Genomic DNA, 13,895 nt, shown 5'->3' on the forward strand with positions numbered 1-13,895 from the left:
TGTGGTTGTGCCTGTGTTCAGTCTTAAAGCGTGCTTACCTTAAAGGGACACTGAAGTGAATTTGTCAAGCTCCCGTTTTTGCTTGCACTGCGTAGACTGGCTCAAATTAGCACACTTTTCATCGTTTATCCGGTTGACAAATCGGTAATTATTTTACAAAGCGCGAAAGAAGAAAAACTACCATGCGCGGTTTGCGGCGGCCGCACCAACTAAGGCTGTGACGTTGAGAGGAGGGGCGCCGTGATTGGACGATGCCCAAGGTTAGCAATCACACAAGTTTCGGTTTCGGTTTCGGTTCTGTAAAACATAACCAATGGCTTTGTTGGATGGGCATTCTCAATATCTCAGTAATCATCGTACCGCGCTTCTGCCATGTAGTCGGCTGTAAAATGCACAAGATAAGCCTCCCAGGACGGCTTGTAGTCGTAGCATTCACTAGCCGAGACCTACGCAGTGCATGAACGCCCTCCGCGTACCCGCAGACGCCCAAATGTCATGCGCTTTTCCCCCATATTTGGAGCTTGCCTCCCTCATGCCTGTATCGTAAAAAGCGTGTTCGCACCAGGCCAAGGGTCTGTTCATTCTGGCCTGTGCCCACTGCCTGCAAGCAGTCGGTGCTTATGGCAACAGCACGCCAACGAGAACTCGCGCGCCAGTGCCAGCCTGCGCGGGTTTTGTGAACTAGTTCGTGTAGCCATGAACGTTGCGGGCCCAAAAAAGGTGAACTCAATATAGAAAACATCGGCGGAAAACAAAAAAGTTAACTTACAAAAAAAAAAAAAAAAAAAAGCACGTACCCGCGGGGATTCGAACTCGTGACTTGTAAAACATTTGCGGTGACACACCCAGCGCCCCAGACCGCTGAGCTACGGAGCGGGACGCGCTGGCCTTGCTAATATACGGTATATATTGTACAACCGGTTTACACTTTTATTTAGTTTTGGCATTTCAAGCCGCTTAGGTGACTATTTGTTGTACTGCGATCGTGCAGTAAGCGTCGCCCGAGTTTCCACAGTAGCTCACGTCTAGCAATTGCATTTCGTAGACGGAAAAGCGTTCGCCGATGCGTAGTCGTGCTGCTGACCGCTGTGCTTGTTCGCCCAGCGCAAAGAAGTGCTTCCCGCGCCCTAGTTTTACGCTGTACGGTAAAAATATCAGTTGATTTTATTTCCTTAGTACCTATATTGACATCGCTGACTCTTCTCCCGCCTTCAAGAGGCCTTATATTTTCCTACTGGCGTAACAGTCAGCGAAGCGTCGCATGTGCAGCGCTTGTGTGAAGCGACCTTGACTTGGAGCTAGATACAGTGTACAAACAAACCAAGTAAAGAAATGCACATTCTTCCATTCACAAACGTGTCCTGGCTTCGTTTCAACTAAGCGAACGAATTGCGACCAAGCAATTTTTTTTTAACCTCCTTGATTGCGACGACCCGCCGGCGGCCGGCGGACGAGACGCTGGGCCGACTGACTCTGTCGGCCGGGGAGCCGTGCAGTAGCGCAGCCGTGGCGCAGCCAATTGCCAGCTCATCCCCTCCTGACGTCACACGAAAACGCCACAGAAAATGGGCGAGCGTAAAGAGAGGAGGACAGCGTTTTCGAATTAGTTTTTCTACTAAATAAAATCGCGTAAACGCGCCTAGAGTGGTCGAAACATGGCCTGGGGACTCCGGACTACAATTTGCGCTAGTAATCCCGCAATGTTTACATATCACTTCAGTGTCCCTTTAACGTTGAGCTTAGCTACGTGCCGCGCAACGTCACTGCCATTGTACGCCAAACTGCTTTTTGTAAGTCCAAGGCCTCACTAGGTCCCCGCTTAGTTAGCTAGACCCACCAAGCTGTAGCGGTGTCGGATCGCATGCTGAACTGACATTCCGCAAGCACTGGGTTCGCTTCCCATACAGTCACACATTTTTCTGACTGCCTTTTCTGTCCAACTGCTTTAGTTTCATTCGCTTTGCGCTGTCGGACATTTCAGGGTCCGTTTTGCTGCTACAGACGCAAACGCTGGACAGTGGCGTTTCTGCTCTGTGTTATTTAAGGCTTTTGCATTATAACTACGCCCAATATTTTGTAATATTATTTCATGTGAATTTTGCGTCCTTACTAAGCTTTTTCTGGCATCATAGGTACAAAAGCGCTTTAAAAAAGCTTTTCTGATCCTGCATGTTGGGGATTATAACCTGGATGCGTGAGCCCTCTTTAGTGCCCCGCGCGTGGCAATCTGTCTGTCACGTACGACTCTACTTTTGTTGCATAAGAAAAGGCTTTATTAGTAGGCTTGTGGGCCTTCACATTTCTCTATAAAACCACTCACATTGCCACAGACAAAAGTTCTTCCGAGTATTGCATTTTTTTGTGTATAGTGGGCATATATGAGGAGTTTTTTTTTTTTTTTTTACTCAAATGACTCAAAAACAGAATTTGAGAAAACAGAAACTTTGTTACGAGACCTAAATGCAGCGCTGTCAATGCTACTGTGGGGTATGTTTTACTGTCAGCTAGGAGAAGTTTACGCACACAAGTAATTAAAAAGTAAATAACTTATAATTAGCTGTTAAGTTTGAATTAATTCTTTAAAACTCGAAAAAAAAAATAAAGCCGTTCTACTCAACGTGAAAGCTGTCGGAAGTGCAGAGCAGTGATTCGCCATAATGGTCTGTGGCGCCGTTATCCGCTAACTGCTACCACCCATCCCGCTCTTCGCCTCCCCTTGTCTCCCCTCTCTTGATGAATTGAACGGAGGTTTGTCCAATGCAATTCAAATTTCCAGCCTGTGCAGTGCTCGAGCGCCCCCTGCCTCGAGCAGCGCGAGCGGGAGTTGTGTTCTTTTTCGCTTGCTTTCATATCGCAGGTGACGGCGCCTTACTGCGCTGTTTGGAACAAACCGTTTTTTTTTTTTTTTCGATTACTATCGTAAAAACCAACCCAACGAGCGTTCCTAACTAAATAAACGCGTGGGCTTCCGGTTAATTAGATACATTTTGCCTCAAATGTACCTGCAGTTTTGTTTGCGCTAAACAACAGGGTGATATATGGCAAGCGCCAGCGATTCACGAGTTTCCAACGGTTATGACTATATAAACCGCTCGTTTTTCGAAGCTTGCGCGGTACGCCTTTGCGGTTACGCCGTGGGGCTCCAGATGAGTCCGTAATCTCGCTGCGCCGCCTGATTGCAGCAGTCGCTTGACATGGAGGAGAGTTACAGCGAAGGAGCTACGACGACAAGGCGAGCCCTTAAAGTGCTCTGTACCTAATAATATCCTAAATAATTAATTCATCCCGCCTGAAACTCCGAGATCTCAGGCGGGAACTCACAAGGAGGCTGCCATGTTGGTTATACGACGTCGTCAAACCAGAAGGACACTCGCATTCGGAAAATAGATTTGGCTCATTTCGCTCCATGCCACAACAGAATCTGGCTCAGTTTCGATACGAAATACGAACTTCGTGCACGTTCGCCGGGCGTTATCTGACCTGTTTTGCTGCAGCCTGTTTTCCTAGGAAAAGTTGCCGAGTTTTCTTTGTCATATCGAAAAAAAGTCCTCCTATACTCTCCGCCATACTTAGGCATTAACCAACAATTCCAGCTTGGGCGTTTCTCGAGACTTGGCGATTTGTCACAACCACTTCATGACTCGAACAAGTCACACTTACTGCAAGAGTGATATTGGTGTCAAAACTCTAGGATATGGGTGAGCGATTTTATACACCTGAACACACTTGATTTCATTGGGCCCATAAGAGTTATGTGGTTAGTGATGAATGTTTCTGACTACTTTTTCACCTACTTGGGCCACCACGGGTATTAAATACGTACATCTAAATTGCCTGTCTTTCAGTTATATTATTGGAGCTCGAATCCGAACTACGGTTTCTTTTGATGTATCCATGGCTCGTACGGCTTTAAAAATGTCGTCCAGGGCAATATTGACTTTAAACAGCTGGAATTTCGGTAATATTGTTGGCAACAACGGAACATCTAATCAAATAGATGCGGGAGATACGGGTCTGGCACAATGGGTATCAAGTAAATGAAAGTAAATTGCGTGTCCACACCCTGTGCGATGGGGGCCTGTCTTCGTAGTACGATTTGTGATTATGCTCCACAATTGTGCCGGCAGCAAATTTATTGCTAGCTACTGTGCCCCTGATATTAAACAGCTCGTATATGAGTAATTTTATGCGCATGAACAAAGCCTTAATTTAACAACTATGCCAGAAAGAGGTCATAAAATGTATCGAACGACACAATAAAGCAATGTCAATATAAATATCGATTTGATTCGCCATATCTTTTCACGAAAGACAAAATTTTCTCCAAAATTTTCTTCAATAGGCAGCTGGTTACCTTGAACAGGTTATCGCAGGAACTCGTACGTTTTACGTTCTAAACATTTGAACGCCCAATCTGGCCATCGTCGCAGGCGCTGCTACAAAGGCATCACATAGCCGCAAAAAATTCCAATTTCCATTTTGGCGTACGGTCATTGAGAGCGAAAGCCAGCAAAATGCCGATTATTGACGCGTACGCCGAGGTATGGTAGGTTTCAGGAGCTACTACGGGCAGGGATGCACGACCGGGTGCGCGTTGGTTCCCGAAATGCAAACAGGGAAATTGACACTAAAGCAGAGACGCCAAGGTTGCGCAAGCGGGAAATGGTGTATGTCGGTTTCATACGCGAGAACCAGACCATTTTAGGTTACCACAAACGGGAAGTAGCATGTCGGCTTCAGACAGGCGAACCGGGACATGCAAAAGTTGACTTAGCATTAAAGTTAGCTTTCACATTAAAGTTGGCTTCTCCGCAAAGATTATTTAGGGCTGACAACGCGAGGAAATTGTCTGAAGGTACCATTGCTAGTGTTGATTGATTTATTGCAGGGTTTAACGCGCCGACGCAACGCAGGCGATGAGGCGCTCCGTAGTGGAGGGCTCTGGATTAATTTTTACCACCTGGGGATCTTTAACGTGCACCGAAATTTCGTACACACGGGCGCTTTTGCTTTTCGCCTCCATCAGAAAAGCGGCCGCCGCGGCCGGGAATCCAGCCCGCGTCCTCGTGCTCAGCAGCGCAACCCCTTAGCCACTGAGCCACCGCGGCGGGTATAGCTAGTGTTGGCTGTGAAACATGGCCGGAAGGCATGCATAATAAGTGCACGTCTTTATTCTTTTTTCTTTTTCGTCGCCTAGAAGCCCGAAGCATTTATCGAGCGGCCTGAGGGAAGTCTGGAGCCCGATACCAACGTGCGCACAACTGATTTTCCACTAACCTCACTCTCCGATTTATTTCAAGCAGCTCACAAAATTAATGGTGCCTCAGCGGCTGAGGCGTTGTGCTGCGGAGATCCAGGTCTGACTCCCGCCCCCGGCGGCGGCTGTTTTTTTTTTTTTTTTTGGCGGCGAAGAACAGTCTCTGTTTGTGCCAGAATATGGTGCATGCTGAAGAACCCGATATGGTTTTAATAAATCCGAAGCCGCCTCTACAAGGCGTGCCTCACAACCGAGGTGCAACTTGGGCGCCTGGAACGTCAATTATATACGAAATTGGCTAAGTAAAAATTAAAATCCGTTCATCGCCTCCCGTAAGCACGTGGCGCTCTGAATTTAAGGTATCCCAGAGACATAAGTTACCGAACGATAGAGCTATTTACCAGAATATGTGTCGATGTGCTATAGTGGCTCTGTCGCCTTTCTGCGTCTGAGCCCGTCCTGTATGCAGCTGTACACATGTATTTTCGTTCTCTCGCGATAAAGTGCCAGCTGAAAGTCATCGCCATGAACGTCTTCCAGTGGACTCCGTTCGCCCATACTTTAATTTCACTGTTTAATAAAAAATGAATGTACACTAACATGCCCAACTTCTCATTCTGTGTACCTTACACCTTGTTGCCTACATAAAAAAAGTTTGAATCTCCCGTCTAACGCACGCGCGGCTGCTCTTCGGGGTGTTCAATATGCCCTCCCGTATTCATGCTCAGACAGATCAAGATAACGCGCCCCATCAGCCTGGGCTTCCCGCCACGTCACTTCGGATAGGGAGCCGCTGTTTACGCATGCTGCCAGCGAGGGGCGCAGCTCTAGTGACGAAAGGGGCGTAATTTTGGCAGAAGGAGCGGCACATTTGCAGTGGCTGTGGGTGCCTTAGCGGGAAGCGGCGATCATTGCGGGGGTGTCCGAGCGACCACCTCCGTCAAGCGTCCAGCTATGGCAGAAGCCGACGCGCCCGCACAGAGAACGGTAAGTATAGTGGAAACTTTTTTATCTGCAAAAAGGGTGGGGGGAGCAGAATTTTCTATTTAGTTTGTAGCGAGAACCTGCATGGACAAGCTTACTTGTCGAGGCTCCATGTAACGTGCGCGCTCATCACTACTTTCTGATACCACTGAATTACTAAATTACTTCAGTTGCTGACGGGATCCCGGGCATAAATTATATCCTTTAACTGTACAGGGGGGATTAAAAGAAATGCGAACAACGGAGCGCACAGCCTCCGACGCATGAGGCACTGTCTGGCTACAAAGTCAGTAAACTGCGCGCATGCGCACTCCTTCGAGAGCGTTTTAGAGTGTGGCCTACATCACTGAGAAATGCTTGATCAAGAAGCGACGCCGGTCGTTTATTTTGAAGCGCCTTTTCACGCTGCGTCGCCACTGAGCAGGATGATCGTTCAAGAGCATCATGCTAGCTGCAATCAGCCTGCTGCGCGCTTGGTCCCCGAATGTAATAGATAACAGGATGCTCAGTGGCGACTGAGCCTAACAAGACGCTTTAAAATAAGTGACCGGCGTCGCTTATTTATCAAGCATTTCCCCTAACAGTAGGCCACACTCTCAAACGCTCTGAAAGAACTACACATGTGCGCAGTTTACTGACAGTGCAGCCAGACGATGCGGCGTGCGGCGGAGGCTGTGTGCTCCGTTGTTCGTATTTCTTTTAATCCCCCCCCATGTACTTGTCCCATGCTGCTTTTATATGTGTCACCTTCAAGGCGGCACAAAATTAATTGTACTTTTAAGTCCTACCCTGCCAAAATGACAGTAAGAAAGAGCGATCGCGTTGTGACACAACAATTGTAGCTCTAAGGGATTTCAAACCAGATGTGGGTCTTTAACTTGCGCGGAAATATTGAACACGGGATGTCCTATCGCCGTACAGGGGGAGTTAAAATAAATGCGAACAACGGAGCACACAGCCTCTGACGCATGCCGCACCGTCTGGCTGCACTGTCAGTAAACTGCGCGCATGCGTAGTTCTTTAAGGGCGTTTGAGAGTGTGGCCTACTGTTAGGGTAAATGATTGATAAAGAAGCGACGCCGGTAATTTATTTTGAGGCGCCTTTCTATGCTCTGTCGCCACTGAGCATCCTGTTATCTACTAAATTCGGGAGCCAAGGGCGCAGCAGACTGATTGCAGCTAGCACAATGCCGTTCAACGACCATCCCACTCAGTGGCGACGCGGCGTGAAAAGGCGCCTCAAAATAAACGACCGGGGTCGCTTCTTGATCAATCATTTCCCATAAATGTAGGCCACAATCTCACATGCTCTCGAAGAAGTGCGCATGCGCGCAGTTTACTGACTTTGCAGCCAGACGGTGCAGCATGCGTCGGAGGCTGTGCGCTCCGTTGTTCGTATCTCTTTTAATCCCCCCTGTACGTAATGTGCAGAAGGAGTGCCAGAAATGCGGAGCGCGCAGCCTTTGACGCATGCTGCACCGTCTGGCTGCAAAGTCAGTAAACTGCGCGCATGCTCCGTTGTTCGCATTTCTTTTCATTCCCCCTGTACGGCGATAGGACATCCCGTGTTCAATATTTCCGTGCAAGTTAAAGACCCACATCTGGTTTGAAATCCCTTACAGAGCTACAACTGTTGTCACAACGCGATCGCTCTTTCTTACTGTCATTTTGGCAGGGTAGGACTTAAAAGTACAATTAATTACCCGAGGTCTATGGAGCGGTGTATTTAATTGCGCCTTTTTAACATGAAGACAGCTGCAGCCCTAACGTATATTCTTATCACAAGTCTACTTCGTGCTTGAAAAGGGGATGTGGTGACAGCAAGGCCTTTAGCCTTGCTCTTAACTTCACACTCCAGTTCTGAGCGCACGTCCTCAACGCGGCAGAAGCATGGACACATTTTACCTTAATAACACGGACGACCGAGCCAGAGCCACAATCAGAACGGACCTTGCAGAAGCGAAAGGTTAGGCCCCCTCAGCTTGCTTCATGATTTCTTGCGGTGTTAAAACGCGCAAACAAATAAATGTACTATCGTGATGAATACGATTATAACGGAGCGCGTGGCTTTCAGTACACTCCGCGCATCCGTCGGCGGGTCGCTTATGCGTAGTGCGAACAAGTTACGAGAGTTTGTGTTCAACGTTGATACATTCAGCCTCCCTCCTGCAATACAGGGATATTGCCCTGCACTACCGCCTTCTCCGCCGCCGATACCCACACCTCTCCCCGGAGGCGGGCCACATGCTGCGCATCCTACAAACACACACCTTCCCACACAGAACACAATTAATACACAGTCATCCACACCTCTTTACTGAACCTACCTGTCCATCCTGCGGGGCACTCGACACTCACTACCATTCCCTCTGCGAATGCCCCGTAGACCCGTACCCCCCCGTTCCCTCCCCTCACCACTGGGAGCAGATGTTGCGTGACCCGGGGGAGTCAGGCCAAGTCCTGACCACCTCCCGGGCCCTGGCGGTCGCGGCGGCCCTGTGGGCCTCCTCCACCCCCAACACCTGATCCTGATGGACGAAAAAACGTATTCCTTCCTTCCTTCCTTCCTTCCTTCCTTCACGCCGCGTTCGGTGCCCGCTCACGCGAGCGTTATCTAACTTCGTCGCTGCGCGGAGTAGAAACTGCGCGCGCAGCTATATTCCTTCATTTTCTTTATTTCGTGCTTAGCGGCCAACGGACGATGGAAACAGTTTCTTACAATATATATATACACTAGAGAGGAATCTGGCGCTAACGTCTATGTGGCTCACATCATGGAGGAAAGAATGGCTCACGTAAAGGCCGTCTGTGCCGTCATGGGCCGCCATTACATCATACGCTCACCTTAGTTTCGTCATTGGCTTGGATTGAAACGTCTTAGTGACCACAAATTTAAACAAAGTGCCACAAAAATGCAAGAATAGTGTGCAATTATGAAAGTGGGAAATAAAACAGGCTGTTTTAAAACAAACGAAAAAGGAAGTAAAGCCCATTTTTGTCGGAACGGTTGTGCCTGCTACTGCAGGCCTAGGTGGTAGTTTCGAACAATGCTAAAATGTAGGGGGGAAACTCATTAGACTTTACCATTGTTTCAAAAAATTAAGAGTTTGGAAAGTTTTTTGAGCGTGCCTGTAAAAACGTTGCCTTCGTGGTGAACCGGTGCACCGACCGCCAGCTAGTTCAACAAGAAAAACGAAAACGTGGCGTTAAACAGTCGTGGACGATAAGATAGGACGGATACAGGCGCCCGTATCTGCCGTATCTTGTCTTCGTCGAAGTTCGTTTTGTTGATTTTTTTTTTCGTCAGCTACAAATTTCGCAGCGGCATATTACCCGCTCCGTTATACGTCCTTCGACTGCGGCATGATCAACGTCAGGTACGATCACGCACTGCCTTCTGTTTCACCGAACACGGCTACAACCAGAACAGGGAGAATTTCGGCTTCCTCGTAGCTCGTAGACGTGTTAATGCATAGTCAAGAAAGCAAATCCCTAAAACCGCTTAAGAATCCAATTGTCATGCCAAGCCCAAGCCAGAAAGGGGGGTCTTCCCATAAACCCGCACGACGACATGGATTACCAGACGCAGTTTCCTCTCTAGTATACTTACTAAGAAACTCTATGGAGCAGGGCGCATCGAGAAAAGTGCTTGTGAATCGCGATCACTTTATTAACGCGATAGCGTTATTAAGCTCATTTTTAGATTCCCCCGTGGCTCCTAGCCGTCCGCTATCAGCTGTGCTCATCAGGCGTCCACGGAAATACGTCACCGCTGCCACCCGGAAGCTACGACTGAACAGCAAGATTCGAGGGCTCCGCTGAACCTGTAATGTGGCGCTACGGCAACAGTAGTTTGGAAAGGGGACGGGGGGGGGGGGGGGGGTGGGAAGGGGGGCTGGAAAGGGGACGGGGTGGGGGTGGGGGTCTGGAAAGGGGACGGGGGGGGGGGGCCAATAATACAACGTCGGGTATACGAAAGAAATGAACGCCTTTTCACCAGGTGCCGCACCTGCGCGGAGACATTTGTTCTATGCCCAGTCGGGGGTACCATGCTCGGCAGACACGTATAGCCATGCCCGCCACTTACGCCATCACACCACAGCATGTTTCCACTAGAAGATAAAAAACAAATTTCAGGAAATTCATGTCCCGAGGCTACTCGTGGGCTCCGAAGCATGTCATTGTGGAAGCCTCCGGAAGAGTTTTGACCCCTTCGGGATCTTTAACGGGTGCCCACATCTCGACACACTGGCGTTTTCGTTTTCTGCTTTCCTCAGAAAAACGACCGCCGCGGCCGGGAATTGAACCAGCGCCCTTGGGCTCAGCAGCGCAACGCCTTACCCGCTGAGGCACCGCGCTGTGTTTTCCTCCGGAACTTATGGCGGCACCAACAGTGGGGAAGCTAACTAAAACAGGGGACAAAGGACTAACGCCACTCTCTCAGAAATAAAAAAGGCACAGATTGAAAGCCGAAAATTGCTAAAATAAAGCCCACTATATAGCGCCTAATAACAAACGTTCTCAAAATACTTTTCAATATTCACATGGTTATATATCCGCTGAAACGTCGGTTTCGTAAACGACAGATGGCGCCACGCGGCCAAGTTAAGAAGCACCCTGAAGATTTGTACGAATATCTTCCCAGAGAACAGTCACGTAAGAATGCTCGGCGGGGTACTAGAAGCGGGTAGTTCCTAACTCGCAATCGCCAAAAGAAAACATTTAGCCAATTATTGCCCACAAGCAAAACGGCCAACCAAGAGGAGAGCAAGAAAAGAGAAACGATGATTAATGCAACCACTGATCATGACCAGAATATTGTAGAGCCTGCCTCACCACAAATTTACCCGCACCAAAGAAAGTGCAAGAAACAGCATCATATTAGGACAGCATATAACGCAGTTCACAACCGCGCAATTTGGACCGTGAGACGAACTAACAAAGGGTGGACCATCAGGAACACAAAATGAACATGCATAAATAGATCTAGAAGAGGACGGCTGTTTACTCGATGTAGGGAATATTCGGAGCGAAGAATGTACTCGTATGGTGGCTAGAAGTGGTCGGGAAGCTCAGGACAATTGCGGGTGAAGGTCAATAGGAGAGGCCTTTACAGTACAGTCGTCCTAGATATGATGTTAGTGACAATGATGCTGAATATGCCCTCAACTTGTGTCTTCCTAACGTATTTCAAGAAATCGGAGAAACCACTCTCCTAGCACCAAGAAAGCGGATGGAAAAAAATCGTGCCAATCCACCCCGTGAATGCGGTTGGAAAGCAAAGCTGTAAACTGCACCCATAACGATTTCCCATGCGACGTCACTTAAATTCCCTCACATCGCTCTACAAATATTAAAACCAGAGAAAAATGAATTGCACTTAACCACACCATTTATTACTTCAAAGAGATATTCTTGGTAAGGTTAAATCAATGCATGATGCATGAACGGTGTTTGGTTGAGTTGTATTGGTGTAGCACAAGAGTGGAAACTTTTTTTATAAAATTAAAGCTCCAACCCGGTGTTAGACGATCTGACTTATCCGTCTCTGTGCCGCGGACAGAGGCGACGAGATTTGCGGCAGAGAAGGAGCAGAAGGACGAAGAAATACTTCTGTTCAGATTTCTGAATGGCCCAGAGTGCAGCCCTGGGGAGTGATTCCTTCTTCTGTGGGGCCCATATGCAGACCGCGCGGCCTGTGTTCTGTCCACCCGCTGAAGCTGGGTAGGTTGAGAGGGCCTGGACAGCAGCATCTCTCATTGCTCTTGTTGGGTAGTTGACGGAAAGAGAGGAGCGTGCTCAGGACTAAAGTCGCACACCCCGATTACGGGGTGGAGTGTTCCTACTTCTGAGCAAAATTTACATTCAGCGTCGTAGCAATTCGGATACATTAGGTGAAGACGCGTAGGCTGTGGGAAGGAGCCCGGTTGTATGAGCCGTAGGGTAGTTTGTTGTTCTCTGGAAACGTCAGGGTAAGGCGAAGGTACGGTCCGTCTCAGAAGGCGGTAATGCTGGGTTATCTCCCTGAACGTGACAAGCGGGTGACTGTCCTCGTGCAGCTCCATAGAACGGGAGGTGAAAGCGCAGGCTTCTTGGGTGGCGCATTTGTTGCCCTCCATTGAAGCGTGAGGGGCTGCCCAGATGAGCTGAATGAAACTGTTTGGGGAGTGGTTTTTTAGCACGCGCAGTGCAGGTGAAGACACCCAACCCGACTGGTAATTCCAGTAGGCTTGCTGGGAATCGGTGACTATCCACCGAACCCCTGGTTGAGTGAGAGCCAGGGTGATGGCTGCCTCTTCTGCAGCCGTTATTTCTTGGGTCCTAAGCGAGGTAGACGCAAGCAGATGCGTTCTGGAGGTAGCCACGATGATGGCGTATTGCTGCCCTCGATGTTTGGAGGCGTCTGTGTAGATAACTGCATGATCTTCACCGAGGGTGGTGTTTAGCGCTTGAGCCCGTGCTTTTCGGTGACTCTCGTCATGGGAGGGGTTCATATTTCTAAGCAAAGGAAGCATCTTTAGTTTTAGTCGCCAAGGGTCTGGGAGTACGTCAAGCGGAGTGACATTCTGGGCTGCCCAGCCAATCTGGTGAAGCATGCGGTTACCCACCGCAGTTCTGAGTCGGACCTTCTGGTTAGAAAGATGGCCTTGTATCAGCTCTTCCACCGTGTTGTGGAGCCCCGTGCTAAGCAGCCTCTGTGTGGACGCACTCATGAGAAGCCCAATGGCATGATCGACCACCTTTCTAATCATTTATAAAGCATCTCTATGTCTTCCTTGTTGAGAAGAAGACAGGGGGTTGACGTAAGTGACTCTCGAGAGGACAAAAGCTTCAATTAATCGAAAGGTACCGGATTATTTTAGGCCTCGCTTCTTCGTGGCAACTCGTCTGATCATATATATGGTTTAACTAATGCTGTTTTTGAGGCGCTGCAAGGAGACGTCACTCTTGGTGTTCGAGACGTAGGTGTTCGAGACGTCACTCGAGATGTAGGCCCAGGATGTTGACGCTGGTGCTTGGAGTGATGGCCTGGCTATCAAGGAGTATTTGAATGTATTCCTTGATTGGGCGTGAGGTCGGACGACAAGGAGCTGTGATTTTTTACGGGAACACTGGAGGCCACAGGCTTTAGCACATTGGCGTACTAGAAGTGAGATGCTATGCACTGGTGTGAGCTTGCTCTAATTTTTGTAACTCTTAGCATATGAGCAAGGTGCGCACAGAGCCGCTAGATGGGCGTGAGTGGTCGCGTGACGCTTTCACGTGGCATTCAGCGAGAACGCAGGGGGTAAACCCGTAGATTTACTTAGTGAGTACACCACCTCTCCTCCCCGTCTTCGCGTGGGCTCGTAGCTAAATCGGTAAGACAACGGGCTCTCGCTTTGTTAGTCTATTAGTTCCAGGTTCGATTCCCGGCGCTGCCAGTAAATTCTTTTATTTGTTCGCTGGAGTTTTCTGGTGACACCAACGGTCGCGAAAGAACCCTTGGGATGTAGAGGTAAAAAGCTTTGCTTTAAAACAAAATCAGGAAGGGCCATCATATACCCCCTCTGAAAAGAAACGGACACTCCAAACATGCACCTCCAAACTGAAAAGACAGGCACCCCCACTCTTTTCAAAAGAAACCACTGCCCGCCATGATGGACATCGCACC

General features: G+C 48.8%; 1 protein-coding gene across 4 annotated transcripts in view; it reads left to right on the plus strand.

The window, feature by feature from the left end:
* Nucleotides 1–6,000: 6,000 nt before the first annotated feature.
* LOC144144548 (CCR4-NOT transcription complex subunit 9-like) overlaps nt 6,001–13,895 on the plus strand; it is a 104,213-nt gene continuing 96,318 nt past the window's right edge. For 2 of the 4 annotated variants that reach the window (XM_077676075.1, XM_077676082.1), the window contains exon 1: nt 6,002–6,244. Coding sequence is in view for 2 of the 4 variants with exons in the window: in XM_077676069.1 (XP_077532195.1) it covers nt 6,212–6,244 (33 nt within the window). In the remaining 2 variants the exon portion in view is untranslated. Of the gene's footprint in view, nt 6,245–13,895 lie in introns of all 4 variants that reach the window. The other 2 variants (XM_077676069.1, XM_077676061.1) reach the window with 2 other exon arrangements.

Source organism: Haemaphysalis longicornis, unplaced genomic scaffold (assembly GCF_048455015.1).
Source record: "Haemaphysalis longicornis isolate Haplotype H1 unplaced genomic scaffold, Haemaphysalis longicornis Haplotype H1 scaffold_1, whole genome shotgun sequence".
Lineage (NCBI taxonomy): Eukaryota > Metazoa > Arthropoda > Arachnida > Ixodida > Ixodidae > Haemaphysalis > Haemaphysalis longicornis.